Source organism: Aureobasidium subglaciale (assembly GCF_000721755.1).
Source record: "Aureobasidium subglaciale EXF-2481 unplaced genomic scaffold scaffold_44, whole genome shotgun sequence".
NCBI classification, from domain to species: Eukaryota; Fungi; Ascomycota; class Dothideomycetes; order Dothideales; family Saccotheciaceae; genus Aureobasidium; species Aureobasidium subglaciale.
In genome coordinates this window covers 55,120-81,524 of record NW_013566951.1, presented here as the reverse complement: position 1 = coordinate 81,524, position 26,405 = coordinate 55,120, and the positions used below count along the sequence as shown (strand labels likewise).

The window sequence follows — 26,405 nt, the reverse complement described above, 5'->3', positions numbered from 1 at the left end:
CAAGGAGGAAATGTCGAACCTTATCAACCTTTTACCACTTTCCAACTCGGCAGCAAAGTGTTCTTTGAAAGTGGCTCGAGGTCGAGTATGATTAGCAATCCAGTCTCAATTGCGACAGTATGCCATCAAGCACGTATTGCAATCCTTCCGATGACGGGCATGATATAGTGATACAGGAATACTGAACCACGACTCGCGTTTCCGGCAATATTGCCTCCGGATATCCACTCTTCGATGCATCACATGTCGTCCTCCAAGATAAGGATGAAGTCGCCATACTCACCAATCAATAAGAGTGCATCCTAAATATTGAGGTTGGGGGTTGAGGGTGGATCTGCAAAAAGGTGTCATTTCCGCCCAGAATCACGCAAAGCAACAGCTTCAACCCCAGTCTTTCGAAAGCACATACAAGCATCCCACATCCGAGTAACACCAAACGATACGTAAACAAGTCCCAGCAGTTGATCGCGTAGTTAAAGACGCAATTGTGGCCAGCTATGAGAGCTTCGATTCCAGACTTGGTCCTGCAGCCATACAAAATCCTTTCCAGATGGCACAACGTCAGCATTTCTTGCAAATTTAGTTATATATATATATGTTAGTCGCCTTTGTACGACAATATTCTGCTCAACTCCCCAGACTTCCCAGTCATCATGGCCGACCACAAGGATCCGAAGCAAGTCGTTGATTCGGAAGTCTATGCAATCGACAGCGAGGCCAGCCAGACCTCTAGAGAAAACGTCGTCGTCAAGCCTACTAAATCTTGGAAAGGATATGTCTGGGATACTTGGGAATTACCTCCAGACCAGCGATGGCTTCTCTTCAAGGTTGATGCTTTCGTACTTACTTTTGCATCGCTTGGATACTTTCTCAAGAATATTGATCAGACCAATGTCAACAATGCTTTTCTCAGTGGCATGAAGGAGGACTTGAACATGTACGGGAATGAGCTTGTCACTAGTCAGTGGACTCACCTCACCGACTGTTCCTCGTGCTGACCCTCATCAGGTACATCTATCTGGACTGTTGGATATGTCATCGGACAAATTCCGAGTAATTTGTTACTGACCAGAGTGAGCCCTCGCTGGGTGATACCATCTCTTGAAGTCGGGTGGGGTATCGCAACCATCTGCACCTCTCGAGTAGAGTCTTACAAAGCTCTGTACGCTCTGAGATTTCTCGTTGGCTTTTTCGAGTGAGTATTTTGAACGCGTGATATGCCGCAAGACTGACACCTTTCCAGATCAGGCTTCTACCCGGGTATCCACTACATGCTCGGCTCGTGGTACACTCCAAGAGAAATCGGCAAACGCGCCATGATCTTCTGGTTGGCTGGTTCGGTCGGCAATATGTTCAGTGGTTTCCTCCAAGCTGCTGCATACCAGAATCTCAGTGGTGTTCATGGCCATGCGGGTTGGCGCTGGCTGTTCATCATCGACGGCATCATCACCATCCCGCTTGCGTTGATGGGCTACATCTTCTTCCCAAACCTACCCCAGGATGGAAAGAAGACATGGTGGACGACCGAGAAAGAACACGTTCTTGCTTCCGAAAGAATGAAGGCTATCGGACGAGCAGGAAAACAACCGTGGACCAAGGCGAAGGCGAAGTCAATCTTGCTCAGCTGGCACACCTATCTGCTCCGTAAGTGCTGTGGCGGTGTATGCTTTTGACCGTAACTGACATTATCCAGCTCTTCTGTATATCGTTTGGAACAATGGCGCTCCTCAGGCAGGTATGGGATATTGGTTGAAGAGCTTCAATGCCAAGCCAGCGCCAGTACCAGGAAAATCGTACACTGTGCCTCAGATCAACAACTGTGAGTCGAGTGTACCTATGTTGCCGTGTCTTGCTCGACCCTGACAGTATGTTCAGTACCCCTTCCGAATACTGCCATCTTCATCGTGGTGGCGCTATCCTGGGGTTGGCTGTCGGACGGCCCATTGAAGGGCGCTCGCTGGCCATTCATATACGCAGGAGCGGTCATAACTGTGAGTCCAAGCGATCAACCCGGCGAGAATCGTTGATGACTGACGACTACTTCCAGATGGTCTTCCATATAGCACTTCTCAAGATGCCACTGTACGACAACATCACCAGTCGCATGATAGTATACTGGTTCGCAAATATCGGAGTAGGTCGCCAGTTCGATTGAGCCTCGCAAGAGCCGAAGCTGACGTTCCATCTTCAGATGGGTGCCGGTCCGCTAATTCTGAGCTGGATCAACGAAATCTGCTCCGCCGACACGGAAAAGCGAGCACTTCTCGTCGCAATGGCAAACGATCTAGCCTACGTCGTCCAGGCTGTTGTAAGTGCTTACTTCGCGAGAGCAAGACCAAGCATGGGAACGAAGCTGACACGCCACGACAGGCGCCAAACTTTGTCTGGAAGACGACAGAGTTTCCAGCTGCCCAGAAGGGATATACATGGGTCGCTGTACTGCAGGGTCTGCTGAGTAAGTCGGGTTCCGGAGGAGAGGCGCCGCTGGCCTGTGCTGACAATTGTCTAGTTGTTGTTACCGCGACCATACAACTGTTACTCTGGAGAGACAGAAAACGAGTCGAGAAAACATCAGAGACTGAGGATTTGACAGCATTCAATGGTCAGGAGCCTGCTGGAGAGGTATGATAGGTGTTGGAAGAGAAGACGAGAACGCCGCGGGGTTGCCGAAGTCGGAGCTGAAGCCCGGGTCGAGAATCTCGGACACATGTGGAGAGAGTTTGATCTTGACTTCAGCTCCTCGAGTCATCCTGCTTCGCACATATATGTACAGAGAAACGAGTATTCCATGATGCGGGTTAAGCTGAGCCCTGTACTTTGCAGATACGGAGATTTACCACAGCTCATGTAGGTCTCGAAGGCTTCTCGAGCGTGCTGGAAGAGTAACACGGTATTCGATACTCGAATACACGTCACCTAGCTTCTCAATTCGCCACTCTTACTACCGAATTGTCATCAAGCTCTCCATACAAGCTTCTTAGATCCGGGGTAGACGCCATGTTGCTGACACGAAATGCTCAAGCCACATTCAACGATGCTTCATCATACGCAGCCACAAGTGCGTCGACGATGCAAAGTCCTTTGTATCTTTGATCTGGATCATCGTCCTTCGACATGAGCGAGGATCAATACCAGCTGTCCTGTAAGCAGACACGATTAGAACATGAGAATGGACGGTGAAGAACCGAGACAGTCGTGTTTATAAGAGTGAGTCTTGGTCCGTGGAAAAGGAAGTACAGCATCAGCATCATCACATTCCTCTTGCATCTCTCGAGCAATCACCAATCTCTTACTTTTCTACTCAACTTCGCCTGTCCCTCTTCAAGATGTACACCCTGATTCCCCTCGTCGTTACCCTTTTCGCCCTCTCCGCATCAGCCGCTCCTTCTCTGGAAGCCCGCAAGAATGTCGGCGGCGCCCCTACAGGCGGCCCTGCATCAGCAAAAGTGACCATCTACAGCAGCTACACTTGCGCCGCCCCAGGCACTGTAAGTCTTCTGTTTCTCACACAAGTCTCTTTTACACACCTGACAATTGGCAAGGTACCACCCACCGACGGCAGCGCAGGAACAGCAACAACATTCACAATCGCAGAAGGCACATGCACAATCCCCACTGCCGGTTTGATATTCGGAGGAGCATTGACTGCGAGTCTGACTGCCGTACCCAAAACTGGTACTGTTGGCTGTGAGTATTTGATCATCCCTGGCGACGATGACTTGTTTTACTGATTGATCCTTCTCAGGTTATGTTCTTGGACATAGTCAACAGGGCTGCGGTATTACACTTACGAACAATCTCTATGGATGGCCTTTCAGCGGAACTGCCCTTGGCAATAGTGTTGGTTGTGGTAATGCGCCATCTGGCACTTCCTGGGGCGCATTCGAGGTTCTTTGTGTTTAACATTGTTCATTTCATATCTTGATTGACGTCGTTTGCTGGAGCACGAATATCTGAGCTGTTTGAGAATTCCTTGATCTCTAATTCGTTCGTTCTTCCTGTACACAGTCTCCGTAATCTTCGACCGTGGCTTTGTATTGACCTTCGACTTTCATCTTCACGGCTTGCAGCAGCTAATCGTGGTCTTGCTCACTAGACGAGGATGACATTTCTATTGCCAAAGATGAATGTTGGTCTTAACACCGTTTCCATCTCTGTATCGATCCAGCGCTTTGTTGACAGCATCCGCATCCAAGCCTTCAATAACTTCGAATTGACTCGCACTGACGTGCTTCTCCTTGATCCATCGCGGGACGTTTTGCCAAAAGCCCATAGTCACTTCTGGGTGCATGGGAGATACTCCAAACACAAGACGACGGTCGTAACCAGCCGACTTGATTCCGATTTTGTCCGAGTCGAATTCGCCCTCGGGTCGGCGTAGGGTGATCAGGGTTCCCTTCTTGGTGTTGGACAGAGCAGCGACACTAAGCTCTTGGTCAAGTCCTGTATTGACCGTATCAACTGCATGTACCAATTCGTCGCCAGTAATGGCGTGTATCCGTTCCAGGAGATTGGGAGCCTGTCTGTCGATGAAGTGCGTGACACCAGCAGCCTTCAACGAGGCTTCATTACGATGTCCAGCAACCGCAATGATCTTCCCAATTCCCACCATCCTGGCGAGCTCGATGGTGGCTCGTCCAGTGTTTGACCCACCGCCAATGACAAGAAGCGTAACGCCAGCATAGTCAAAAGATGTGGCTTCAGGAGAGAACGGAGCAGGAAGGCCAAGACCAGAATTCGCAAACAGTGCGATAAACGCGGCAAGGACAATGACAGGAATGGTAGATGCCTCATCGAGACTCAACCCACTATCAGCCACCTTACCGACAAACCTTGCGTCCACAAGAGCGTACTCCTGTGCAGCGTTGAATTCGTTCTTGAAGCCGCCTTCGGCAAAAGTGTGGCCAAAAACGTGTTCGCCGATTGTGAATCTAGCGGAATACTCCCCTGATCCGACAGTCACGACTTCTCCGACGAGATCACTGGCAATGACATAAGGCATCTCCGTGACGAAGAGACCAATATCGCGGGTTCTCTGATCATGGGGATTCACTGTGTGTATTGATGATTAGCTACAAACATCCTCAAGTGGTTGATCCAATAGCAGGTACTCACACCCGGCAACAAGAACTTTTACTAGTAATTGGTCCTGATCTGGCTGAGGTATCGGGCGATTCCCAAGAGCAAGCGGCTCGCCGACATTATGGAGAAGGAGCGCGTTCTGAGACATATTCGTGTCTTGTCGGTGAGGAGAGTAAAGTATTGTATAAACACAGGCGAGCAGAACCAACACAGAGATATATGCAGATGACATTACTCTAGACTGGCAAGTCGGATACTTATACTTAGATGTCAGATGGCATTTGTATAGAGACTGACTGCATCTTCGACAGCAGCCCTAACTTTGTGACAAAGCATGGCCTCCAGATTTGTAATCGACTGGTATGTCAACATTGTAACCACCGAGGCATTCGACTACCAGACAACGTCTTCATCACGTAAGCAAAGAGCACTGCTGGGCGATTCACAAAATAGACTTTGACTACCCGGACATAAGACCGTTCGGCGCCTTGGCAGGCATTGCGTATTGCGATACGCTGATCGTGGTTCAGCCATTGTGGCGTGCTCCTTGAGCTTACCACCAGTATAGCATACTGGGAGTATAGCATTGTTGAGAAACTATAGTAAAATTCGTCTAACTTTGGAAGGCGGCCCCGTTTCGCTACAGAACTACTGAACATAGCGGCGAGTGATGAGACGATGTAGCGCACCTCTATGGAAAATGGTTGCTGGTGATGATGTTATTGAATAAACATCGGATGATTCTAGTCGTACCTTGTGTTGGTAGGGTTCTTCGCATAACGGTTCCATGTCTCGTCGCGAAGTAAGTGTTGCCATGCATCGTCGGTCACATCTACAAGAACCTCTGCTGTTCCCTTGGGTGCATTGGCCGGACTGGGCATGATGATCTGGAAACCAGCACAAACGCCGCCGGCAGGGAAACGCAGAGCCTTGATGTGGTTACCGAGAGCAGAGCCCCATTCAATGCCGTAGTAATCGAACTCGCTCCAGTTGCTTTGTAGCATGTTGGCACCAGGCATGTCAAGGAAAGCGCTGCCAGCGAGACAGTTGACGTTGTCCATGTTCTCAATGTAGTGGGCCAGCTCGTCGTGATATGACTTGCCACACTTGTTCACAGCCATGCGAATCATGACGGCCAAGTCTGCGAGCGATACCTTCTCGGATGAGATGACTTCTGGAAGAGGAAGTGATGCTGCTGTGTAGCCGAGGATGTTGCCAATGGTGTGAGGGTGGATGTCTTCGTAAGCGCGACGGCGTGTGTCTAGGGCGACCTGGCAGATCGAGGTCTTGTCGGCAGCGATGGACGAAGGATCAGCGTGTTCGGCGAGTTGGACGGATCTCCAGAGAAGTGCTGTCAAGGCATCGTTGGTCGAGATGAAGCCAGGCAGTGGTGTGACAGAAGCTTGGTTCTTGAGAAGGCGTACGTTAGAGGGCGCACATTCGTCTTTGAGTGCTTTGATGGCGTCTGGCGAGAAGCGGAAAACGTGTGCGTGGTGTTTGGCGCCAGTCAGAGCTGGGGGGAGACCTGGCGGGATGAAGGGAAGATGCACGAACTCTGGGTGAGCAGCTGCGAAGGCTGCACTGTCGTACTTGCCGGTGCTGTGAAGGAGTTTCTCGCGATCGGCGACGGTGACTGTGGCAGGCTGCTCGATTGGTAGACCCTGGGCTCGGCGTACATCTTCGGCGAAGAGCTCAGTCAACTTCCACATACCAGCACCATCTCCCATGGCATGGAAGCATAGGTGATTGAGCAACAGTCCGCCTTTGATCAAGTTCACCTGCATGAGGTTGGTCGCAAGTCTGTCGACTCCAAAGTTGGGCCACGGTCCTCCAAGTCCACGGAGACAGACCTTCTCATCGTTCATAGCCGCGCCTGGGAAGCCTTGCTCATTCAACTGGACAAAAGATGGCATGTTCTCGTCATTGCGGTGATCTTTGATGACAAAGTCTGTGATTTCCCTCTCTTGGTAGTGCTGTAACTTGAGCATGCCGGCGGGCTTTGAGCCGGCATCTGCAGGTACTGCTTCAACGCCAACCATTGGTGTTCGCTGTTTGAAGTTTTTCCATGCTGAGAGGAGCATGGATGAGATGTAGGTAGCATCGTAGTCGGCAGCGAGTTCGAAGACGGATATGTTGTTGATCCAGCCTTTTGGACCTACTTGCTCCGATGCAAGAAGGGGGAGAGCTCTGTTGACTGCTTTCATGGTGAAGGATGACGAAGATCGATGTTTGGCAGTGCTGTGAAGATGCGAGGGAACAGCAGACTGCAATTGAGGTGGATGATACCTCTCTTCTTGATACTTCCGACGTGCTAGAAGATGTGTTTGATGGGTAAGATAAGCGAAATTGTCTGGAGGCTCGTCTTCCAGTCTCCGCTCAACAAGAATGACAACCGGGCAGAACAAAGCTCTGGAAAGCTAGACTCTGGTCTACATGAATTAGAGCTCGCGTGTCAGGCTTGATTGGGTTTGAGTTGATCTCCAGTCAAACATCCTGGGATCGATCCAGCATGTGATGACCATTGGGGGAGTACGTGGATGGATGACTTTCCAAGACGCCGAACTTTGTCATATTGCCTATACGTGTACACTCCGGCAATTGACTTTGGTCGTGTCAAACTTGCCGACTGTTCAGAGGATGCAGAGGAGGTGATGGCGTCTGCCGACAGGCATTCAGACGTCGAAGCAGCTAGAGACTTGGTGTCTACGGAGTGTATTGTGCTTGGTCAGAGCGCTATTCATGGTTTAGACGAGCTTTGATGAGATCGACAAGTTGCGGAAACTGATATTAGATGAAAGGTGGGTTTCGCAGTCGAACAAAATATACTAAAGCCATGACCTCGATCAACCACGACATTCAGGGGCCTCAGGGGATGATCGCTTCGGCTGTCGGGCGATGCTGAGAGCAGTTCATGATGAGCCTGAGAGTCGTCAAGGCATGAGCGACCCTTGGTCGCGTCGCACATCGGCGTACGTTAAGCGTGTGACCACTCAATTCTTATAGGAGCATTGAACACGCATATGCTTGAATTGGTAGAGTTTGTGACAAGACGATTGGAGGCAGAGTTGGGGCTTGTTGGGGTCGGTCAAACACGGTCGTGATGCGGTGTGGAGCTGTGGCACGGACGCGCTGTTCGGTTCGGGCGAACATTGAGCAAGAGCGCTTTGACCGGCCGGCTTTAACCGGCCCGACGCCGTCTCCCAATCCAAAAGTCAATTCTGACAATCATAAATTACTATGTAGAGCCCTTCGCAACTCATCGACCACCAGGGAACGGAAGACACCATAGGTACAAGAGTCCGCGAGTCATCGTCGGAGACGCGTCTCTCTTGTGAGTTTGCCGTGTCTCACCGCTTCTAGGCAAAGGATGCGAAGGTAAGCTTGCCTATATCGTGTGTACGTGTATCGCAGCATTAATTGCGCCTACGCTGTCGCTTGTGCGACGGAGTCAAGCTCTGACGATAACTCTGCTACAACTTAGACACTCGATCCTCTGCAAGAGAACTCATGATGTGGAGTGACTTGCGTCAACCTAACCTCCAGGCAAGGTAGGTGCAACCGTGTGATTTCTTGATCTTTGTAGCTGGGGCAAGGACAAAGTTTCGTGCTTTCGCTCCCGTCACTTCTTACATTGTTCTGAGATGAGAGACGTTATCAATTTAGCAACAAGATCATCATTGCCACAACATCCCAGCACAAACCCACCGATTTAGCTTCTCTGGCGTGAGCAAGCACTCGACGCGCTTACTGTACGATGAACACGAGTCCAAATAGAGCTGTTTCCGTCCGAAAGTCTCAAATAGACGACATGAAACGGCAGGGCATGTACGGAAGAGTCAGTCGAACATCAAGAGAGTTTTCGCCAACGAAGGAAGACATAATGCTTGTCCGACCATCATTATCATGGGCTCGGATATTTTATCCAAGACTCTTGGGACTCTGGCAGTGCCTGGACAATGTCTTATCGTTGTTGAAGCCTACCAATCTCTCCATCCATAAGAACATTCAAGAAGCATCTCCAGGATTCTGGTCCGACTAAATCCTTCCAAGATGTCCAGTGTTGATGCCGGGATTCAAGCCATCTTTGGACCACCACCTGAAGGTATTGATCTCAAAGCTTCGGTCACTCTAGGTTACGATGTCGTCTCTTGTGTTGTTCTAGGGCTGGCACTTGCGGCTGTGGCTTTGCGCTTCCACATTCGCCTGATGTACAGCTCGCAGTCGAGAAATCTTGGTATTGACGACTACACAATTCTCCTCGGCCTGGTATGTACTGGCGCTTTGGTTGCAACGACAATTATTGGTATGAGTCGTCAAGCTTACTCTTCATTCAACTTGCTGATGGTCTGAAGCTGGTGAGTATGGGTCAGGGACACACGTGTGGACAACGAACGTCCATAGGCTCATGACGCTATTGAAGGTAAGTACAACACAAAACAAGTGTGCAATGTCGTGCTTGAATACTGACTTTCGAATTCTGCAGGTCGTCTATGCCGAACCATGGGTCTATGCAGCTTCCGTCACGTCAACCAAAGTCAGCATTCTCCTGCTCTACCGACGCCTCTTCTATGTAACGAGCAGTCGCGAAGTCTCGGCTGATCGTACGTTCTACATCATGCTCTGGGTCGCCATAGTCTTCACGGCTTCATACCCTCTCATCATGTGGACTGTCATGGCGGTGGCCTGTCGACCTGTCAGCTTCTTCTGGAGACGATACGCTGGAGCCTCAGATGGTGTATGCATTGATGTGCTGAGCTTCTTTCTCGCCTTCGGCATTGTCAACATGATCAACGACTTGATTGTACTAGCTGTTCCCATTCCACGTATCCTGAAGCTACGCACAAGCAACAGAGAAAAGATCTCGATCATGGGCATCTTGTTGCTCGGAAGCTTGTACGTATTGCTCATGTTGAAGACAGTGTCAAGACGCAGCTGATTCAACCAACAGTGTCTGCGTGGCCAGCGGAGTTCGCATCTACTACCTTACGAGACTCATGCGGGAAGTCGACGTCACAATGATTCTCGGTCCAGCATTCGGATGGTCCAGCCTCGAGCCATCCATCGCCATCATTTCCGCCTGTCTCCCCACCTTCGCACCCCTCTTTCGCGGTCTTCGCAAGAGAAGCGCCTCCAAGCTCGGCAAAAGCGGACAAGGCAGTCACTCGAGCTATCTTCGAAGCGGACGCGGTGGACATATACCTCTCCAAGATTGCAGTCAGAGCACGCTGGACAACAAGTATGGACGGACGAACGTACGGATCGTGCACGAGGACAGCGACATGAGCAAGCAGGACAGTTTTGATCAGGGGCATGGACGCATCATGGCACGTCGTGACAGCACTCTGCTTCGCGACATGATTACCGTAGACACGGATATTGAGGTTGTGACAACGGACAAGAGGGTCGAAAGAGGGTTTGCCTAGACTATGTGTAGCAGCGACAATTTTTAAAGAACAACAGAATGTCTCCAAGAGTTTTGGTGTCGTCAGAGAGTGTGCCGTGCAGGAGGAGATAAGAGACTCTCAAGAAATGGCCGAGAAGGAATCATACCCTAGGGGATAAGGCACGCAAAACAGCACCACAGACCTTGGAGAACGAACATCCTACCGCTTCACGATCAGACGAGAAGAGATGGTGGCGGCAAGGACTGCAGTTCATAGCTGAGGTGTGTTTTAGATCACACAGTGCAGTCGGACATTAGGCTGCTTGACGCATGCTTAGTCTTGTTGTCCTTGTCATTTCACAGCTCTTTCAATCCTTCCAGACAGGCGCATACGAGAGGTCATGTCGCGAACACTCCAGCGATGTCATTTCTGAGACTCTTGTGGTGCTGCAGTATGCTTTATGGACGAATGAACAGGTGTGGCATCGAGGACGAATGATGTTGGGCGCGTCTCTGATGGTGACGACAGGAAAAGGCGGAGACCATTAACGAGGCCGGTCGGAATCTACCACTATCGCTCTCAGACATTTATATTCACTGTGAGTCAAGATGACATATCGATGCGTCTGCACTCGTCAAGGCGTGTCAAAGAAAGAAGAGGGAAAGATCTCAAGTGTAACAAAGTCGCGTCTTGGGGAGCAAGCACGTCATGGTTTTGACGGCCTCGCGTCTCGGAGGATCGCTTGTCCGAGGGAAGGCTTGGCATCGACTTCGATACCTTGCTCTCGGTCATCTCTTCCACGACGACAACATGCCATTTTTGCCGCATGATGATCAGCCCGAAGTGATCTTACTTAGTCTTGACATGCACAAAGCTGACCGAGAGTGAACTATATGCACAGTCTGGCTTTATAAGAGTTGTCATTGTTCTCAACATCACGGTCCGATCAGGTGCAGAGAGTTTGTGTGCAGATTCTCGTGACAGAACAAAATCTTCTGAATATCCCTGCGCAACACTTATGTGCCCACAAAAGTGCCCGTCAAGCCTAGAGTTATTACTAAGCATTTACTTCCACCATTCAGATTGTCAGAATACGAGTTGTTGTCGTCTCTTTGAGGCTGTTTGACACCAAGCCAGGGTGATACCGTCGGCTTTTAGCAAGCCAGGATCTTATCTGGAGATAAGATCCTATGGTCTGAGTGGTCAGACCTGTAACGCGCCCGTGGGAGTTTCGCGACAATGATGCAATGCATGATAGTTTATTGGAAGCGACACGGTCATTCAACACAATCAAGAGTGGCTGGTAGTTGAAAGTCAAAGCGTCATTCGAGGATCATGTCATCATGCTGGGATCTATACTAGCCATTTGTTGCTCTATACTCAAGCAACAACACCAATCCTATCGAAGTCTGGCGCGTACGGCGACACACTCGACAAGCCCGAAATAGATATGGTGTTATCCCCCGACGTGCTGAATCCAGACAATCTGACCAAGAATCCCTTTGTCACGTCTTTATCCCAGTTGTAGCCAGTCAGTGGGAAGCTGACAGATTGTGCAGCTCCGCCGTTCACGCTGATGCTCGCTCCCCTGACGTTACCGTAACCTCCGCTAAAGGCATACCCGATCTCGCAATCAATGTAGTCGAAGCGGACGTCTTGTGTAGCTTGGCTGGTGCGAATACCGGTGAAGGTGAGGGTGTTGCCAGCGCCATTGCCGACGTTGCCGACTTTCTTGCCGCCTGAACAGCCAGAGCAAGATGCTACTCCTGCGCTACCTGCAACCTTGGCTGCTTCGGCTTCGTAGTAGCGAAGAGTGGGTGCGGTGGGTGTAGTCTTCTTGACATTGCTCAAGCGGAGTGCGACGGAGCCATGGCCGTTGACGGTGGTGAAGTAGCTGTTTGCATTTGACACTACTTTGCCGGTCCAGAGGTCGGTGACTGTTGCGGAAGAGATGTTGAGGGCGGAGAAGTTGATACCGAGACTGCGTTTGGCGTTTGACAGATCCACGAGGAGGACAGCTACATCTCCGTTTGCCAGAGGACCGGCGAACTGGTCGTTGTCGCCAGTGAAGCGTTGGGTCAAGACGACAGGTTTGCCCAAAGTGTCTTGGTTGATCGCGATCAAAGCCTTGTTCTGCAGGATTGCTTGCGTAGAGCTTGACATGGTTGAGATTCTGGTCGAGATCATGAGGGGGCTCTTGAACATGGCCCAGATGGCAAAGTGTGATGCTTGCTCATCAGTCGTCATGCCATCCTCACCAACTTCGAGCAGATCCATGTCCGAGAAGTGCCCAGGACCGTTCAATCCTCGGAGGTTGACGTTAATCGCTTCGTTGTAAATACGCGCGACGCTGGCCCATCCTTTTGTAATGTCGTCACTGACACGGAAGGATGTCGAAAGTGGAGGAGTCCACTCGGCAGGACCTTGAAGGCCGCTAGGGCTGGAGTATGGTGTACCCCACTGACAAACAAGCATGCCTTTAATACCGACTTGTTGAATAGCATCCGAGAAGGCTCCATAGCGGGATGGAAAGTCAGTCCTTGGATCCTTGGGTGCATTGTCTCCAGCGGTGATGTAACAATTGTCGACTTTCATGTACTCGACGTTCCAGCCGGCAAGTTGAGCTGCATCTTGCTTCTCGTGGTTCAACGAACCAGGACGGTTGACTCCAGTATCGCAGGCATTGACGCCTTGATCGGTGTACATGCCCCATTTCTGGATGATGAGTCAGTCAAGTGGCCAGGTTGGCATTGGCACAAGATACTCACAAAGCCCTTGCTGTTGGCAAGTTTGCTCAATGGAAGTATGCCATCTGGGAAACCGCCAGCGTCGTAGGTGATGGAGCCATTGCTCTGACGCTGAGTGCCTTGCCAACCACAGTCGAGTCCAAAGATGTTGTAGCCCAACGAAGCAAAACCCTTGTCGGAGAAGGCGTTGATGGTGTCACGAATAAAGGTTTGATTGATGGTGCATGCTGCAGGGTTGTAAGTGTTGAAACCCATCGGCGGCGTACGGCCGAAGCCATTGTCAAGAGCAGCAGCACTGGAGGCAAGTACGCCCACAGTGGCAAGAGAAGTGGTTCTGATGTACATGATGGTAGCCGATGGTTGTACAGATGAGTGCGGACCTACCTGCTATTATATACCTTTGTTCATCCGCGTTTGATCAGCAGCGGTACCTCAATTATGGCAATGTCCTCAGTAGCATCCGGTTGATCTCGCGTCTGTCACGGTGAGTTCAACCGAGCAAGCGACCAGAATGCGTTTTGTGATAGATTGTATACGAGGTCTTGTGACGTTCCGCGTGAACCGCCACGGTGTTACCCTTCTGCTCGTTTGTGTTTCGGAACTCTGTAGCGGCATGATACGCGATAAGTCCGGTGGGGTGGCTTGCAATTGCTTGAGTAGATCAAGGCGAAGACGTGCATGGCATCAAATATAGTTGCGACATTTGCCTAAAGTCAAGAAGATGCCTCTTGTCGAGGTGAAGATCGTCAAGGGGAAAACAGAAGTGCGGAGGTGATCTGCGGAGAAGTGCGGGGATGGTTTTGTGCATACGAGAAATAATCTTGTTACTAACACATCCAGCGGCTCCAGCGGAAGCGACAAGGACATCGGCTTGCAAGGGCGACAAGTTCTTGCCACCTACAAAACTCGATTCGCTCACAATGACGGACTTTCTCTCCGCCCTGCCAGCGCCACTACCGCTGTATGTTCTTCTGGAATTGCCAGACCTCAAGGCTTTGTATGCTGCCGTCCTGGCGTCGCCCCGTCTTCAATCTCAACGCGCAACTGATCTTCAGGACGATAATCTTCCGGAGTCTGCCAGATGAACTTGCCTCTCCAGTGCTAATTTACATGTCATTGCGGGAGCGGCTTGCGACACGAAACCACTCCGATAATCTCACGCCGGAGATACTTCAGGCGATGATCGATGACTTTGTAGTTGCCGGGAAGACGACACCATGGCCCAACGTGTCTACTTGGACAATCTTCCATACAATCGCGCAGGCAGTTCGGATTCACGATATTGCATTCTCAATTCTTCGCTCCAAGCTCGACTATTTCAGTACATTGCAATTCGAAAAGCTGGCCGATCCTCCTCGATATCGTTGTTACACGCCTTACGATACGACTCTCCAAAATCCAGAGAGAGTCCCTTATGATGTACATATACCTCTGAGCAATCCAAGCTGGACCGAGGAGACTCGTGCTATACGTGTGCTGTGGTTGATGGCTGCTGGGTGGCAAGCGTCTCTTCGTTCGTCGTGTTGTGACACTGATACTGTGTCGGGCCTGATCTGGTCTCAGAAACTGATTCTCGGCCTGGAGCATCCATCTCAACTAGATTCGGCCGTTGAATTATCGTACAGTATACGTCTAGGCCCTGTATTGCGGCCACCTGAGGAGTCACAAAAGGTTGTGGCCCACACCTTCGACCTCCTACAACCATACCGAATCGATTGTCATCTGCATGGCCCGAACGTCCGAAAGTCCGAGTCTCTTTCTCTGCCAATATCTCCACAGTTCTCTTGGACTCCGACAATTGCGCCCTTTGACAGATCCGGCCACCGCAAGAGACTGTCGACTTTCGAGATGCTAAGACTGAACTCTTCCCTTGCCCGCATTCGGATCAAGACCGATAGAAGGCCCGATGGTCGTCTGTTTGGCACGAACGCACGGATATTCGAGAACTTTGGATTTGGCTTCTGGTATGAGGAGCGCCTCATCGACGAGTTGTGGTTGAACTGCCGCGGTTATCGTGTGGGGGACCCGCAACCGAAGATAGACTGGAACAATTTACCTCACAACTACTGTACTGCGAGTGACGAGCACTTCCGGCCTCTCAAACTCTACCAACAACAAGTGGAGCGGGAGCAGCAGGGGTGGCATCGTTGAAGTGAGCCGACAACCAGAGACATGTGTACATACGACGTGATGATCACTTCTACTACTAACAACAAGAGCCATCGAACATCTCAAAAGCAAGGGGACAGAACTCGGAAGTGAGAGTGATCTGCTCCAAGGCAGATAAGCTTCCAAACGAAGTCCCACTGACTTCCACCACGCTCGCCTTCTCCTCCCACGAACCTCCAAAGAATGCAGAGACGACTTCAAGTCTCGGCTCCGAAAGCGGGGAAAGCAGGTGCTGCAACACCATCACACGAGTACTGAACCAGGAATTTGGAGTCTTGAGTGTTGCTGTCCAAGATAACAGTACCATCAGGCGCCGCAAGCTGAAGAGAAAACGAGATGGCGCCCTGTGCATTGCCAAACACGACCCGGAAAGGCAAGTACTGGCCTTGGACCAACTCAATGCTGGCAGAAGCTGTCGGCTGGCTGGAGTAGATGGCCAAGGCATTTGCATTGCCTCGTGTCCATCCACGTACTGCGGTGTCGCCAAGCCAAAGCAGAACAATATCGTCGACATTGCCTAGAGTGAAGGTGTACGTTCCAGTGTTTTGAGCAAAAATGTATCCGACGTGGTTCAGAGTGAAGAAGTCGGAGTGAAAGGTTTGGCTGCTTCCGTAGATGGAGATGTCGCTGACGGAGTTTTGGTTCAGGCCTCCAGCGACTGTGGCGGTGGATTGGTAGTCGGGAGTCTCTGACTTGATCACAGTTGGGTCATAGTTGCTGTAGTAGTTATCCCCGTTGCCGATGTTGTTGTTTTCATAATTGGGATAATATCCCTTGAGGGTTGAGTCAGCGATTTGAACAAATTGTGAAGTTCATCAATGCGCTGATAAAGTGTGTTGCTTACCCAACGGATACCTGCATTATTGCAGCTTGAAGGCACTGGGCAATAGTTGACAGTAGACGTCAGTGTGGTAGGGACCGTCGTGGTGCCGGTAACGGTGGCTGTTGCGGTGATACTAGAATACACGGTTGCGGTAGGATAGGCCGTGGTCGAAGAGATTTGAGTCTGTGTGATTGTGGACGTGGGAGTCGGTATTCCCAAACAATTGCACGCACTGGTGATGGCATTGCAGGCAATGTTTCTGAGGACCCCAGGAGCTCCAGCACAACTTCCTGAAATACTGATGCTGGCCGGGATCAAAGCACGCTTCTCAATCTCGCGTTTGTTGACGGCGGAAGGAATGCATGTAGTGATGGTGGTTTCACTTGCTAATAGTCAGTCACGGATGGCATCCACAAGCAAGATTATTCGCTCTCACATAGTCGAGTATTCGGTGATGGGCTCCGCGGTGCTTGTGATGGTCGACACAGTTGTAGGTACGGTGGTGGTGAGGGAAGAAGTGTAAGAAGCCGTCGAAGACACAGTCTTGGTAGTGGTCACTGTGGGGATTCGCAGTACCGACGAGCAGAATGGAGACGCCGAAGGGTAGAGACGTAGGACGTCCACCACAAGATCTACTGCAAAACAGTTTGCAGCTTTCAAGGATCGATCTTCCAAAGGAGCAGCCTTTGTAAGACCGATTGCGGCAAGGACAGCAGCTGTGGTATACTTCATTCTGGAAGAGAAAGGTGGACAAGAGAGATAGAGAGGAACAGGTGTATCTGGAGATGTTGCTGAACACGGTCGGCAGCCTTCAATTTATAGAGCATGGTCCTGTACAACAAGGAGTGAGCCCTGCGGCTGGAAGCTCTGAGAGTGCTTTGCTACAGCTCGCTTCGGGGTGTCAAAGCAGACCTACTTTCGAGCAGACGTTTTTCAGCTTCCACCCACATATTGATATTTTTTGACGTAGACGGGATCAGACGGGTGGTGGATAGCAACAAGCGTCCCAAGGCTATTGACTCGGTTCAGTTCAGCTCATCGTCTTTTCCGCTTGAGGCTCCTCCAACGTCCAAAGCAGAGCAACGACGAGATGTAGCAAGGCACAATTGTATTGCATATCAACGAACTTGGTGCACAAAACTCACGTAAAGCTGTATCTCGATGGTATCGCATAAAAGTTTGATAAGTACCGTGCCTTGAGGCAGCTGCAAAGAGTGTGATCGTGTTTTGCGCACGGGAGGGAGAGAAGGCGCTTCTCGAAGTGTTCGCCGTTGATGTATTGCCTTTGTCAAGCATCGACAGGTCTCACGGTCAGTAAATATCCCAGCCGGCAAGGTCAAGGTCAATGTCAAAGATTGGTCGGGCGACAGTCACTAAGAAGGCACGGCATGACTTTGAGATTGTTTTGGCCACAAGGAGGTTGTCTCATGGTCAAAGAGCATGGACGCTATTGACTGCGGAGACTCCGACCGTTGACATGTGGAGGTGTTCAGCACAGCTCCACATTTTCGAGTCCACCCCGAGACGTTTCACCCCGAGCTATTCCCGCAGCAAGTCAGCAATAGAAAGGCAGATTCATCTCACGTTTGTAGCTGAAGCTAGCAAAAGAAGAGGGAAATGGTCAAAGAGAGGCTTTCCATTGAATTGGCGTCTTGAAAAAGCAGCCGAATTTGGCAATTAGCCAGGAAAGAATGAAGTCCTTCTCGTTCCTGAACATCATAATCGTAAAAGGTATATGTTGAGCGAAAGCGCAAAAAACGGCCACAGTGATTCTTCCACCAGCTGCATGCCTCAGCTCAACACAGTGACAACAAGCATTTACCAAGTTCTGGGACCAAAGAATTCTCCATCAGCGAGCGTGAGTCTTCTGCAAGCAGTGCTTTCGCAACCCTGGTACGAGACATTGTTGCCCCACCAGTCAAGACTAACCTTTCCAGAGTACTGGACACTGAAGAAAATGATGATGGCAGAGATACCAATGGCAGCGGACCAAGAAGCGCTGAGCACATAGTTGTACTTGGACCAGCAAGCAAGGTAGCGGCTCTTAAGCCAAACCATTGCGATGAAACCAATCGGGACCTGAGGCCAGACGTAGGCAAAGTTGTAAGGAGCCCAGGTGAGACCACCGTAGATGATGGCGATAGGGTGGATCTGGCGCAGCCACTTCTTCTGGGGAAAACGGCGGGTGACGTAGTAAAGGATGGGAGGAACGACCAGACCGACAGGGAAACCGATGAGAAGAAGAGTGTAGAGACCACCCTTACCAAAGACCTTGTGAGGGCCAAGAGTACCCCAAAGCACAGAAGCAGTGAAGAAGGTGTTGTTACCAGGGCAGTAGAAACGGTTGGGTGCGTCAGTAGTACAGACATCCTTGATGTGAATCTGGAAGTTGAGGACACCAGTGCAGACAAAGGTGGAGACGAGGCAAGCAACCATTTGTGCCCAGAAGGCATGGCGAGGAGGAATCTTGGAGTAGTGGGCAAGCTTCAGGTCGTTCAAGAATTGAATGGTGTGAGCACAAGTAACATAGCCGAAAGACTTGAAGAAGTTCATGGCAAGAGCGTTACCCTCGACCCAAGCACCGCCAATGAACTCAGCCAAGACGTTGAGAGTGACTTGGATACCGGTGATGGCTCTGATAATTCCAATGGGAATGACAAAGACAAGACAGAGAGCCAGACCGTAGAAGACGACACCGACAGTGGTATATGTTGGCCATGCGGCGATACCGGCGCAACCAAAGGCGATGGAAATGCAGAGACAGATCAGGTACCACCATTCGGGGACTTCGGGGTAGACAGACATCAGACGGTTGTGGACGTCGTTGTACTCGTTCTTGTCACCACGCTTAAACATGTTCTTGAAGCCCATGGCGATTTCGTGACGGTGGTACATGATGGCGTAGGAGATGGTGGCTGTGTAGATGGCAAAGAAGCAAGCGTAGACAGTCAAGTTCGCGGCGCTCATATAAGCGGGCGAGTAATCAGTGTACTTCTCAGCATCGAAGAAGCCGCGGTCATCAAGGGTGCGAGTAACGTTGTAGAATTTGCCAAAGTGATCGAAGACTTTGTTCGAGTTGATAGGCAGGTAACCAGTGTTGAAGGTGTTGCTGTACCAAACACCAAGAACGGCGAAAGCGGATATGACTAGACCAGCGAAGCGGTTGACAGTGTTGAAGAAGGGTACCATTAGAGGGTCCATCTGATCCCAGAGCAAGATGTTCCAGTCAAACGTGGGGAAAGGATTAATACCAAGTCCGTTGTTCATACCAGTGATGGTGGAGAGGTGAAGATTGTTTGGTGCAATCCAGTTAATCCAGTTGAAGATACTCAGAGCCTCAAAGATGAAATTAGGGAACCAGAAGTAGAAGAACATGGCAGTGAAGGTCAAGACGAAGAACTTCAGCCTTGACATTGTAAGGACTTTCTTGAAAGGTCCCATGACAGAAGGGTTGGAGCTGTCGTGGAAAGAGTTGTTGAGGGCCATGGTAACAAGCGAGGTAGGCCACACACAGTAAGCTGGGTATACGAGGAAGCGACGGCATATACCAGCAAGACCGAAACCAATGAAGTTGGTACCAAGAGCGATGACGATCTGGTAGGCAAAGGAGCTAGCCCAGCTTTGGTTGAACATGTGGGGAAGGAATTGTACCCAGACGACGTAGTCAGTGTAAGGGAGGTTAGCTCCGACCTTGGCCATGATAGTGATCAACATGTGTTCCTTCTTGGAGAACGGTCCGGGGTTCAGACTGTGACGTGAGCCGAACAAGGTGAAGCCTACGTCTGGAAGCCATTTCGCGCAAGCAACTCCAACGGGATATGCGAGCAGTTGTGCAACGTTTGCTTCGACGGTAATCGAAGGCTGTCTGATGGAGAACAGCTGGTTGATGAAGGCAAGCAAGGTGACGAAGAGCAGTCCAATAATGTATGCACGAAGTGACGCGCAAGGCATGTTGGGATCATCAGTGTTGTCGACAACGGCTCTGACTTCGGCGTAAGGAGAGTTGTTGACAATCAAAGCGGCTTCGATCTTGATTTCCGAAATGAGGTCGGCATGCTTCTCGGGGTTGATAAACACATCCTCGTTGAATAAGAACTCCCTAATCTTGTCCAGAATGCTGTCCGGGAAGTTGGGGTCGAGCTCGTGAATCTTCCAGACCGATTCCATCATGGTCCTGGTTTCCTCAAGGGTGAAATTGTTGGCTTCCTCTCTTGCATGAACGTAATCGTCGACGGTGACGTTGAGTTCACTGAGCGCTTGTCAGAATTTGCACTACAGCTTGACAGTAATGAATACTCACTTCTGAAATTGGTCGTTGGGCAGACTTTCTCCCGACTCGTTCTTCTGTCAGAGGATTAAGATTGTGACTGGTCAATGACATTTTCGATGTGTAGAAACCCACCATCTCAGCGACACTACCGATAGCCACGTCATCCTTGCCAATGGGCTGAATGTCCTCTCTTGCGATCTTCTTCTCTGGTTCGGCCATGGTGAACAAAACCCAAGCGTTCAGCACAATGAAAGGATGAAGTGATGGGATGAATTGCACTGATCAAGCAGATCGTGCATGGGCTGCTTTATATCATGCCCCTCAGATCCAGACCGTTAATGCAATGCTGGTCCTTATCTTTTCCAGAACCCATTCTATTGCGCTCTCTCTGCATTGTGTGGCAACATCCCATGCCATGAGCGACATGAACACACGACCTATCTGCGTGGCGTTGTCGTCCTGCATCCTCCTCGCTTGATAGTGGTGTGAAATTGCCGCGGTCACAAGTTTATATCAGCTTGGCAAACCATTTCACGCCACTACGTCTGGTACCAAGAGTCTTGGTTCACGCAAGAAGCAAAGCGAAGAGGTTGTGGAGGGTTGCATTTGTGGTGTAAAGATAGCGACATCTTGGCTCCTGATTGTTAATTGACCGGAAGGCTATCTCCTGATATTGCCGCGACGACGCTCAGCAACTCAGATGCCTGATTAGGAAGGTTGTCAAAACGTCGACGATGGGAAGTCCGAGGGCCAAGAGGTGTGCTTGGCAATGAGGCCTTGTAGTTATCTCCTTCTCCACAGGGTCTAGACGTCCGGTTGATGGCCGTGAGCAAGGGTCCGAAATGAGTTCCGCAAGCAGATATCACGGCTGCTATCTCACTTTCTTCAGATGCTCTTGATTCAGAAATGATGATTCGGAGACTTGCCTACATGGAGATTCCGAAGATCTGGGTCTGGCCAGCGTATGCGTCTAATCACCAGCGTACCAACTCCGCTTCACGTCCGACAGCACGAGCGTCGCGCGATCGCACGCCTTGATTGCAAGGTTAGACAAAGCATCGCCTAATTTCACGTGCCACATTGCCTATCCCGAGGCTCTTGTATGGGGCGAGAAGGTGAAAGTGAATGTTATCAGCTTGGCATGTCCGGGCGGGACTTGGCGAAGCAACTTGGCATTGGAGTTACGGCCGGCTTCACTGTCGCTCTACTTTGGGTGGTCGTGACCATTGGTGGCTCGCATTTTGTACCTATCTTCTGTAGAATCTCCAGTTCCCAATTAGGGAGGTCCTATACGGAAGAGATACCGTTGCGAAAGCTTGAGGTAGGTCTGCGAAAGCCTGAGATTAGCTATGACAGCAGGAAACCTGGAGTTGATGGACTGTCTGGGGAACGCCTCGGTTCATGTTGAAGCTTGGGATATCTTGCAATTGGTCTGGTACTCTTCCTTCCACACCATGTACGGACACTGTCACGCTCGGAGTTGTCGCAATGCACGGCGGCTTCTAGATCTGCGGCGACATCACTGGGATGTATCTGTTCAGAGCTCTCTGCGCCAGTCGTGTTGGTATGAGATATTACTGTGCCTTGCTACAGCTTGTGGTCGCTCTGTAGTAGAGGTGAGTGGAAGTGACGTGACTCAAATGAGATGCTCGAGGATCTCTATCATTCGGGCTGCAGTATCGGGCCTAGATTGTGCTCTTCTGGTTGATCACGCAAAGCGGCGACATGAGCCTGCATGATCTTGCCGTCCGTGAGAGCACGCAATTAGTCTACTTGTAATGGCGAGCCAATGGTACTAAACAAGCAAGCGAGCAGGTGTGGTAACAGCTCAAGCGTGCAGCATTTCATTGACGAGTTGCAGCATACGCGGTTGTGCTTTTCCGGGAGCGGCAACCATCTCACTGTTGTTCTCGAACCTTCTTCCAGCGCCAAAATCAATGGGCTTGCCATCCAGATCAGTGACCTTGCCGCCCGACTCTTCGAAGATCAGGAAGCCACCTGCATGGTCCCAGACGTAAGACTTGTGACCTTTCTTGCTGTAGAAGCGCAGCATGACGTCGCCTCCACCAACGGCCATGGCAATGTATCGCATTTGCGATGACCACATGTCGGTACCAGGCCATGGGGCGCCCAGCTTCTCGGCTACTTTGCGATGGAAGTCCAGGTCGACAGATTTGCTGTTTCCTGACTCCACAAAATCGAGCGTTGTAGGATCGCTGGAGATATCTTCGCGTCTTTCTATTGGCTTGGATGGTTGGAGTGCCCCTTTGCTCAAGGGTCTGATGAATGCACCTTGGCCCTTGATAGCAGAAAGCATCTGCCCGTTGCCCAAATTATCCGCATTCTCCTCTGAGATCTTGCCAGAGGTGATGTCCAGATTAGGGCATCCGATGACACCCACCTGTTGCTCCCCATCGACAATCAAGGCCAAGCAGACGGCGTATTGCTGGTTGCGCATAAAGGTAGCGGTGCCATCGATGGGGTCCAGAATCCAGATGCGGCCTTTGCGGCCTCCAGGGTGATTGCCCAGATCAATCGTGTCCATCATGTCTTCTGCCGAGGCAATGCTCCCCAATTGTTTATCCGACTCTTCATGTTGCAGATGTGTGGTGGAGACCAGGTCCCAGACACGGGCTTGTAGTTGCGGATTCTCGCGTAGGGCGGTGGCCGTCTCTTCACCGATAAAGGAGTCTTCGGGAAAGTTGTGGTGTATGGCACCGATCATCAGAGCCTGAGCGCCAAAGTCGCCGACAGTGACGGGAGTGCGGTCGCTTTTATCCAAGGCGCCTTTGTCGATGTCGGCGAGGATTCGTTTGGTCAGGAGGGAGGCCCTCTGCACTGCCAGTTCGGCGATCAGGCGTTCATGCTCGTAGGGTGCAGCCATCGTGTCTGTTCGGAATCGAGAGGGAGATGCAATTGGTTGTGAATGCTTGTGTTGTGGCTGCCTGTCAGCATCCTCGTCATGCTTGTTCCGCGAAACGCCAACTTCCCGGATCTGTCGGCCGAAATTGTCTCGTCAATCTGGACGGTGCTGCGACATCGCGGACACCGCAAGGCCGCTGCATAGACGACAGCATCTTACACTGTGAGATCGAAACCTTACGAGCGACATTTTCTGAGACATTTAGTGAACGACTTGATTTGGGCAATGCGTGCTCTACAAAACATCGAACCATGACGTCAACCAAACGTTGCTCTAGCGCTGCTTCCTCCGTCAATCAAAACTCATCCCATGCACTGCAGTAATGCATGGTCATTTCTACAGAAATATCACGCGCGGTGAGAGACGACACGATTTTGTGCTCTCCTTTAGTCTTGAGCTCAGATGAAAATCATTGTGCATTCCTACAACCATCTTAACCGCTCCAGCTTCAGGAGAATGACAAACTGCCAGCCACTGCTCTCAAAGTGACCAATCACGAACCCCTCGTATATGTTGCTCATCTCGACCTCAGGACGACTTGTTCTTCAAAACCCTCCGACTTGATAAATCGTTTTCACTTTCCAGTGGCTTCCGGCAAAACACAATCGCGAAGAACGCTCGACTTCAAGACCACCTCCAAAGCCCAATCTATGCTCCAGGCGACTCCAATCATGGTAGGCCCATCTGAACTCACGGAAACAACGTCGCGTCACTTTAAGAAGCGCAAAACCACCCAAGAGCCCGGCCCGGAAGCCAGCAAACGTCAGAAAACCACCACACTGAACGGCAATGACTTTATCTTGCCCACCCCATCCGAAGTCACAGCATTCCAAGAGGTGAAGCATTGTTCCCTTCGCTCCTAACTCACCTCTAATGCATGATCCGCAGCGTGTCTACACTCATCTTCTCTGCATACCTGCCGGCGCCGTCACCTCATACGCTATCCTTGCACGACAACTCTCGTCTTCTCCTCGGGCCGTAGGCGGAGCTCTGCGGAAGAACCCGTATGCTCCCAAGGTGCCTTGTCACCGAGTCATCGCCGCTAATGGCTTTGTGGGTGGCTTCATGGGTGACTGGCAGAAAGCGCCGAGCGGTATCAATCAGAGCAAGAAGCTTGACTTGCTGAAGGCAGAAGGTGTGGACTTTACTCCAGAGGGAAAGCTGATTGAGAAGGAGCATGTCTGGTTCAAAGGCCCTTGGAAGAGATGAAAGACATGATCCCAATGTCACGACGAGTCAGTGGATGAGTTGAAGCAATGCACAGTCATTTTCCAGTCTTGACCGTCGGAAGAGGGAAGGGTTAAAGCTCTCCGCGCACGGCCTTCGATCTTGTAACCACATTGTGCCTTCACGCAGCTTCATACGCTTTAAAATCGTGATAACGAAACGCAACTATACAGCTTCTTTAGCCCAATGTATCTCTCAGATCCTTACACTGCCATTGGGAAATGCAAGAGCAATTCTCGCTCCATCACTCCCGAACGAGACCTTCATCGCGTTGCCACCGCATCTACCTTGACCCCACGGATATCTGGCTCATTCTTTGTGAGTAAGTACCAACAGGCACTCTCCAGTCTCAACTATCCAAACCCTGAAGCTGCATTCTGATGCTCCCGAGATTAGAATTTTGCCATCAGGAGAGAAGAAGGCCGAATGTATCCTGCGCTCGTGTCCTTCCAGCAATCGTGTCAATTGCCCGCTTCCAGCGTCCCACAAAGCAATCTTACCTTTGGACCAAAAGAAGCAAGAGTTCGACCATCTGGCGAGAAAACAGGGGTTTGGCTCAGTCGAGGACCCAGATTGATGATGCTCTTGATTTGTGCGTTTGTCAGCTGATGTATAACTGCAGATCCGTTGACGACAAATGCCAACTGCATTCCGTCGGGCGAAAATCTGGCCGAGTAGCCCTGGATAGTTCGTTGTAGCTTCCAGGTCTGCACATTTTAGAGCCGTGTAGTGTTGGTACTATGGCATGTAGAAACCAATGTCTGGCCATCGGGGGAGAATCTTACTTGACCAATTTCGTTTGGGTATTCGTCCCTGTGCCACACAGCTTCAGGAGAAAGAAAATTGTGGTCGCCTGGACCAAGTCGAGTATGCAGCAGTAGTCCAGTGTCCGGATTCCACAATCTCACGACCTCCGAAGCTGTTGCCAGTAGCTTACCATCTGGAGAGAAGGCGAGCGCAAGCATGGGTTCACCGTCGACACTCAAGGCACACTGCTCTTGAGCGGAGTCTGTATTCCATATCCGAGCATAACCTTCGGAGCCAACTGTCGCAATTCGCTTGCTGTCAGGCGAGAAAGCAATATTGAAGATTAATTCACCATGCGCGTCTGTCGCAAAAACCAACCCACCGGTGGTGACGTCCCGAAGTCTCAGGTCTCGATTATCCGCAGATGCTAGTAGCTGCGCATTCGGAGACAATTTGAAATGGCCAACTTCTTCACAGTGACTTTTGAGCGTACGCAGAAGTGTTGCTGAGGTGGGCATCTCGAGAATGCTTTGCCTGTTGTGGGATGCTTTTGGTATGATTTGAATCAGGACCCTGGCGGGATTCGCCGATCAAAGCACGTGTGCGGTGTCAACATGTGGAGATCTCGCGGCAAGCTTGGGGTGTCGATTTTCTGATACATTACGCAGAAAACGTAGGAGCTTAGGGTGCTAAACCCTGTTACACTAATCTATTCTTAATAATAATATCTTATATTGGTACTCCTGCGCGGAGTGTCGTTAGAAGGTTGTATTCCGGTGCCATCGCACCGGATATAGAGAAATTCGTGCCTTGAGACAGCTACGAGTGTGACAGTCTTTCGCACACCGGGAGGGTACGCCTTGCGAGTTGTACACCAAGCGTCAAACAAGCTTTCCGCACCTAGTCATTGAACACATGTCCTGACGACTATCGAACGTGTCCCGAGATGGAGACTCTGCCGCCGGAATTGCTCACTCGGATCAGTTCCCATCTCGACTCGGACAGCCTAGTCAACTTCTCTTTAGCAGACAAA

At 50.7% G+C, this 26,405-nt stretch overlaps 14 protein-coding genes across 14 annotated transcripts; 7 read left to right on the top strand and 7 right to left on the bottom strand.

Annotated features, from left to right (window-relative positions):
* Positions 1-653: 653 nt before the first annotated feature.
* On the top strand, positions 654-2,628 carry AUEXF2481DRAFT_71497 (uncharacterized protein; the record flags this gene model as incomplete). The annotated part of the gene is made up of 9 exons (XM_013483381.1): positions 654-960; positions 1,009-1,195; positions 1,244-1,644; positions 1,694-1,819; positions 1,876-1,991; positions 2,048-2,134; positions 2,192-2,308; positions 2,371-2,455; positions 2,510-2,628. 9 exons carry the CDS (start codon positions 654-656, stop codon positions 2,626-2,628), a joined length of 1,545 nt encoding a protein of 514 aa, XP_013338835.1.
* Positions 2,629-3,065: 437 nt separating this feature from the next.
* On the top strand, positions 3,066-4,007 carry AUEXF2481DRAFT_573164 (uncharacterized protein). Its single transcript, XM_013483404.1, has 3 exons — positions 3,066-3,488; positions 3,543-3,687; positions 3,746-4,007. The coding sequence occupies exons 1-3, from the start codon at positions 3,327-3,329 to the stop codon at positions 3,901-3,903; spliced, it is 465 nt and encodes a 154-aa protein (XP_013338858.1). The 5' UTR covers positions 3,066-3,326; the 3' UTR covers positions 3,904-4,007.
* A 104-nt stretch (positions 4,008-4,111) lies between these two features.
* Positions 4,112-5,230, bottom strand: AUEXF2481DRAFT_71543 (uncharacterized protein; the record flags this gene model as incomplete). Its single annotated transcript, XM_013483387.1, has 2 exons — positions 4,112-5,052; positions 5,116-5,230. The coding sequence occupies 2 exons, from the start codon at positions 5,228-5,230 to the stop codon at positions 4,112-4,114; spliced, it is 1,056 nt and encodes a 351-aa protein (XP_013338841.1).
* A 595-nt stretch (positions 5,231-5,825) lies between these two features.
* AUEXF2481DRAFT_48784 (uncharacterized protein) lies at positions 5,826-7,286 on the bottom strand (the record flags this gene model as incomplete). Its single annotated transcript, XM_013483379.1, has 3 exons — positions 5,826-5,873; positions 5,913-6,236; positions 6,354-7,286. 3 exons carry the CDS (start codon positions 7,284-7,286, stop codon positions 5,826-5,828), a joined length of 1,305 nt encoding a protein of 434 aa, XP_013338833.1.
* A 1,846-nt stretch (positions 7,287-9,132) lies between these two features.
* AUEXF2481DRAFT_9521 (uncharacterized protein) lies at positions 9,133-10,505 on the top strand (the record flags this gene model as incomplete). Its single annotated transcript, XM_013483364.1, has 4 exons — positions 9,133-9,385; positions 9,435-9,502; positions 9,566-9,975; positions 10,031-10,505. The coding sequence occupies 4 exons, from the start codon at positions 9,133-9,135 to the stop codon at positions 10,503-10,505; spliced, it is 1,206 nt and encodes a 401-aa protein (XP_013338818.1).
* Positions 10,506-11,846: 1,341 nt separating this feature from the next.
* On the bottom strand, positions 11,847-13,468 carry AUEXF2481DRAFT_71536 (carbohydrate-binding module family 35 protein; the record flags this gene model as incomplete). The annotated part of the gene is made up of 2 exons (XM_013483386.1): positions 11,847-13,181; positions 13,235-13,468. The coding sequence occupies 2 exons, from the start codon at positions 13,466-13,468 to the stop codon at positions 11,847-11,849; spliced, it is 1,569 nt and encodes a 522-aa protein (XP_013338840.1).
* A 625-nt stretch (positions 13,469-14,093) lies between these two features.
* On the top strand, positions 14,094-15,471 carry AUEXF2481DRAFT_572403 (uncharacterized protein). The gene has a single exon (XM_013483403.1). The coding sequence runs from the start codon at positions 14,177-14,179 to the stop codon at positions 15,362-15,364; it is 1,188 nt and encodes a 395-aa protein (XP_013338857.1). The 5' UTR covers positions 14,094-14,176; the 3' UTR covers positions 15,365-15,471.
* A 108-nt stretch (positions 15,472-15,579) lies between these two features.
* AUEXF2481DRAFT_9519 (uncharacterized protein) lies at positions 15,580-16,937 on the bottom strand (the record flags this gene model as incomplete). Its single annotated transcript, XM_013483363.1, has 3 exons — positions 15,580-16,155; positions 16,227-16,587; positions 16,642-16,937. The coding sequence occupies 3 exons, from the start codon at positions 16,935-16,937 to the stop codon at positions 15,580-15,582; spliced, it is 1,233 nt and encodes a 410-aa protein (XP_013338817.1).
* A 423-nt stretch (positions 16,938-17,360) lies between these two features.
* On the top strand, positions 17,361-17,954 carry AUEXF2481DRAFT_572416 (uncharacterized protein). The gene has a single exon (XM_013483402.1). It carries the CDS (start codon positions 17,551-17,553, stop codon positions 17,884-17,886), a length of 336 nt encoding a protein of 111 aa, XP_013338856.1. The 5' UTR covers positions 17,361-17,550; the 3' UTR covers positions 17,887-17,954.
* Positions 17,955-18,023: 69 nt separating this feature from the next.
* Positions 18,024-20,694, bottom strand: AUEXF2481DRAFT_9518 (uncharacterized protein; the record flags this gene model as incomplete). Its single annotated transcript, XM_013483362.1, has 3 exons — positions 18,024-20,454; positions 20,506-20,549; positions 20,608-20,694. The coding sequence occupies 3 exons, from the start codon at positions 20,692-20,694 to the stop codon at positions 18,024-18,026; spliced, it is 2,562 nt and encodes an 853-aa protein (XP_013338816.1).
* A 1,609-nt stretch (positions 20,695-22,303) lies between these two features.
* AUEXF2481DRAFT_34054 (uncharacterized protein) lies at positions 22,304-23,359 on the bottom strand (the record flags this gene model as incomplete). The annotated part of the gene is made up of 1 exon (XM_013483367.1): positions 22,304-23,359. One exon carries the CDS (start codon positions 23,357-23,359, stop codon positions 22,304-22,306), a length of 1,056 nt encoding a protein of 351 aa, XP_013338821.1.
* Positions 23,360-23,542: 183 nt separating this feature from the next.
* On the top strand, positions 23,543-24,296 carry AUEXF2481DRAFT_572479 (uncharacterized protein). The gene is made up of 2 exons (XM_013483401.1): positions 23,543-23,812; positions 23,885-24,296. The coding sequence occupies exons 1-2, from the start codon at positions 23,725-23,727 to the stop codon at positions 24,259-24,261; spliced, it is 465 nt and encodes a 154-aa protein (XP_013338855.1). The 5' UTR covers positions 23,543-23,724; the 3' UTR covers positions 24,262-24,296.
* Positions 24,272-24,607, top strand: AUEXF2481DRAFT_71510 (uncharacterized protein; the record flags this gene model as incomplete). The annotated part of the gene is made up of 1 exon (XM_013483382.1): positions 24,272-24,607. One exon carries the CDS (start codon positions 24,272-24,274, stop codon positions 24,605-24,607), a length of 336 nt encoding a protein of 111 aa, XP_013338836.1.
* A 447-nt stretch (positions 24,608-25,054) lies between these two features.
* Positions 25,055-25,894, bottom strand: AUEXF2481DRAFT_45178 (uncharacterized protein). The gene has a single exon (XM_013483373.1). The coding sequence runs from the start codon at positions 25,888-25,890 to the stop codon at positions 25,342-25,344; it is 549 nt and encodes a 182-aa protein (XP_013338827.1). The 5' UTR covers positions 25,891-25,894; the 3' UTR covers positions 25,055-25,341.
* Between the last annotated feature and the right edge of the window lie 511 nt (positions 25,895-26,405).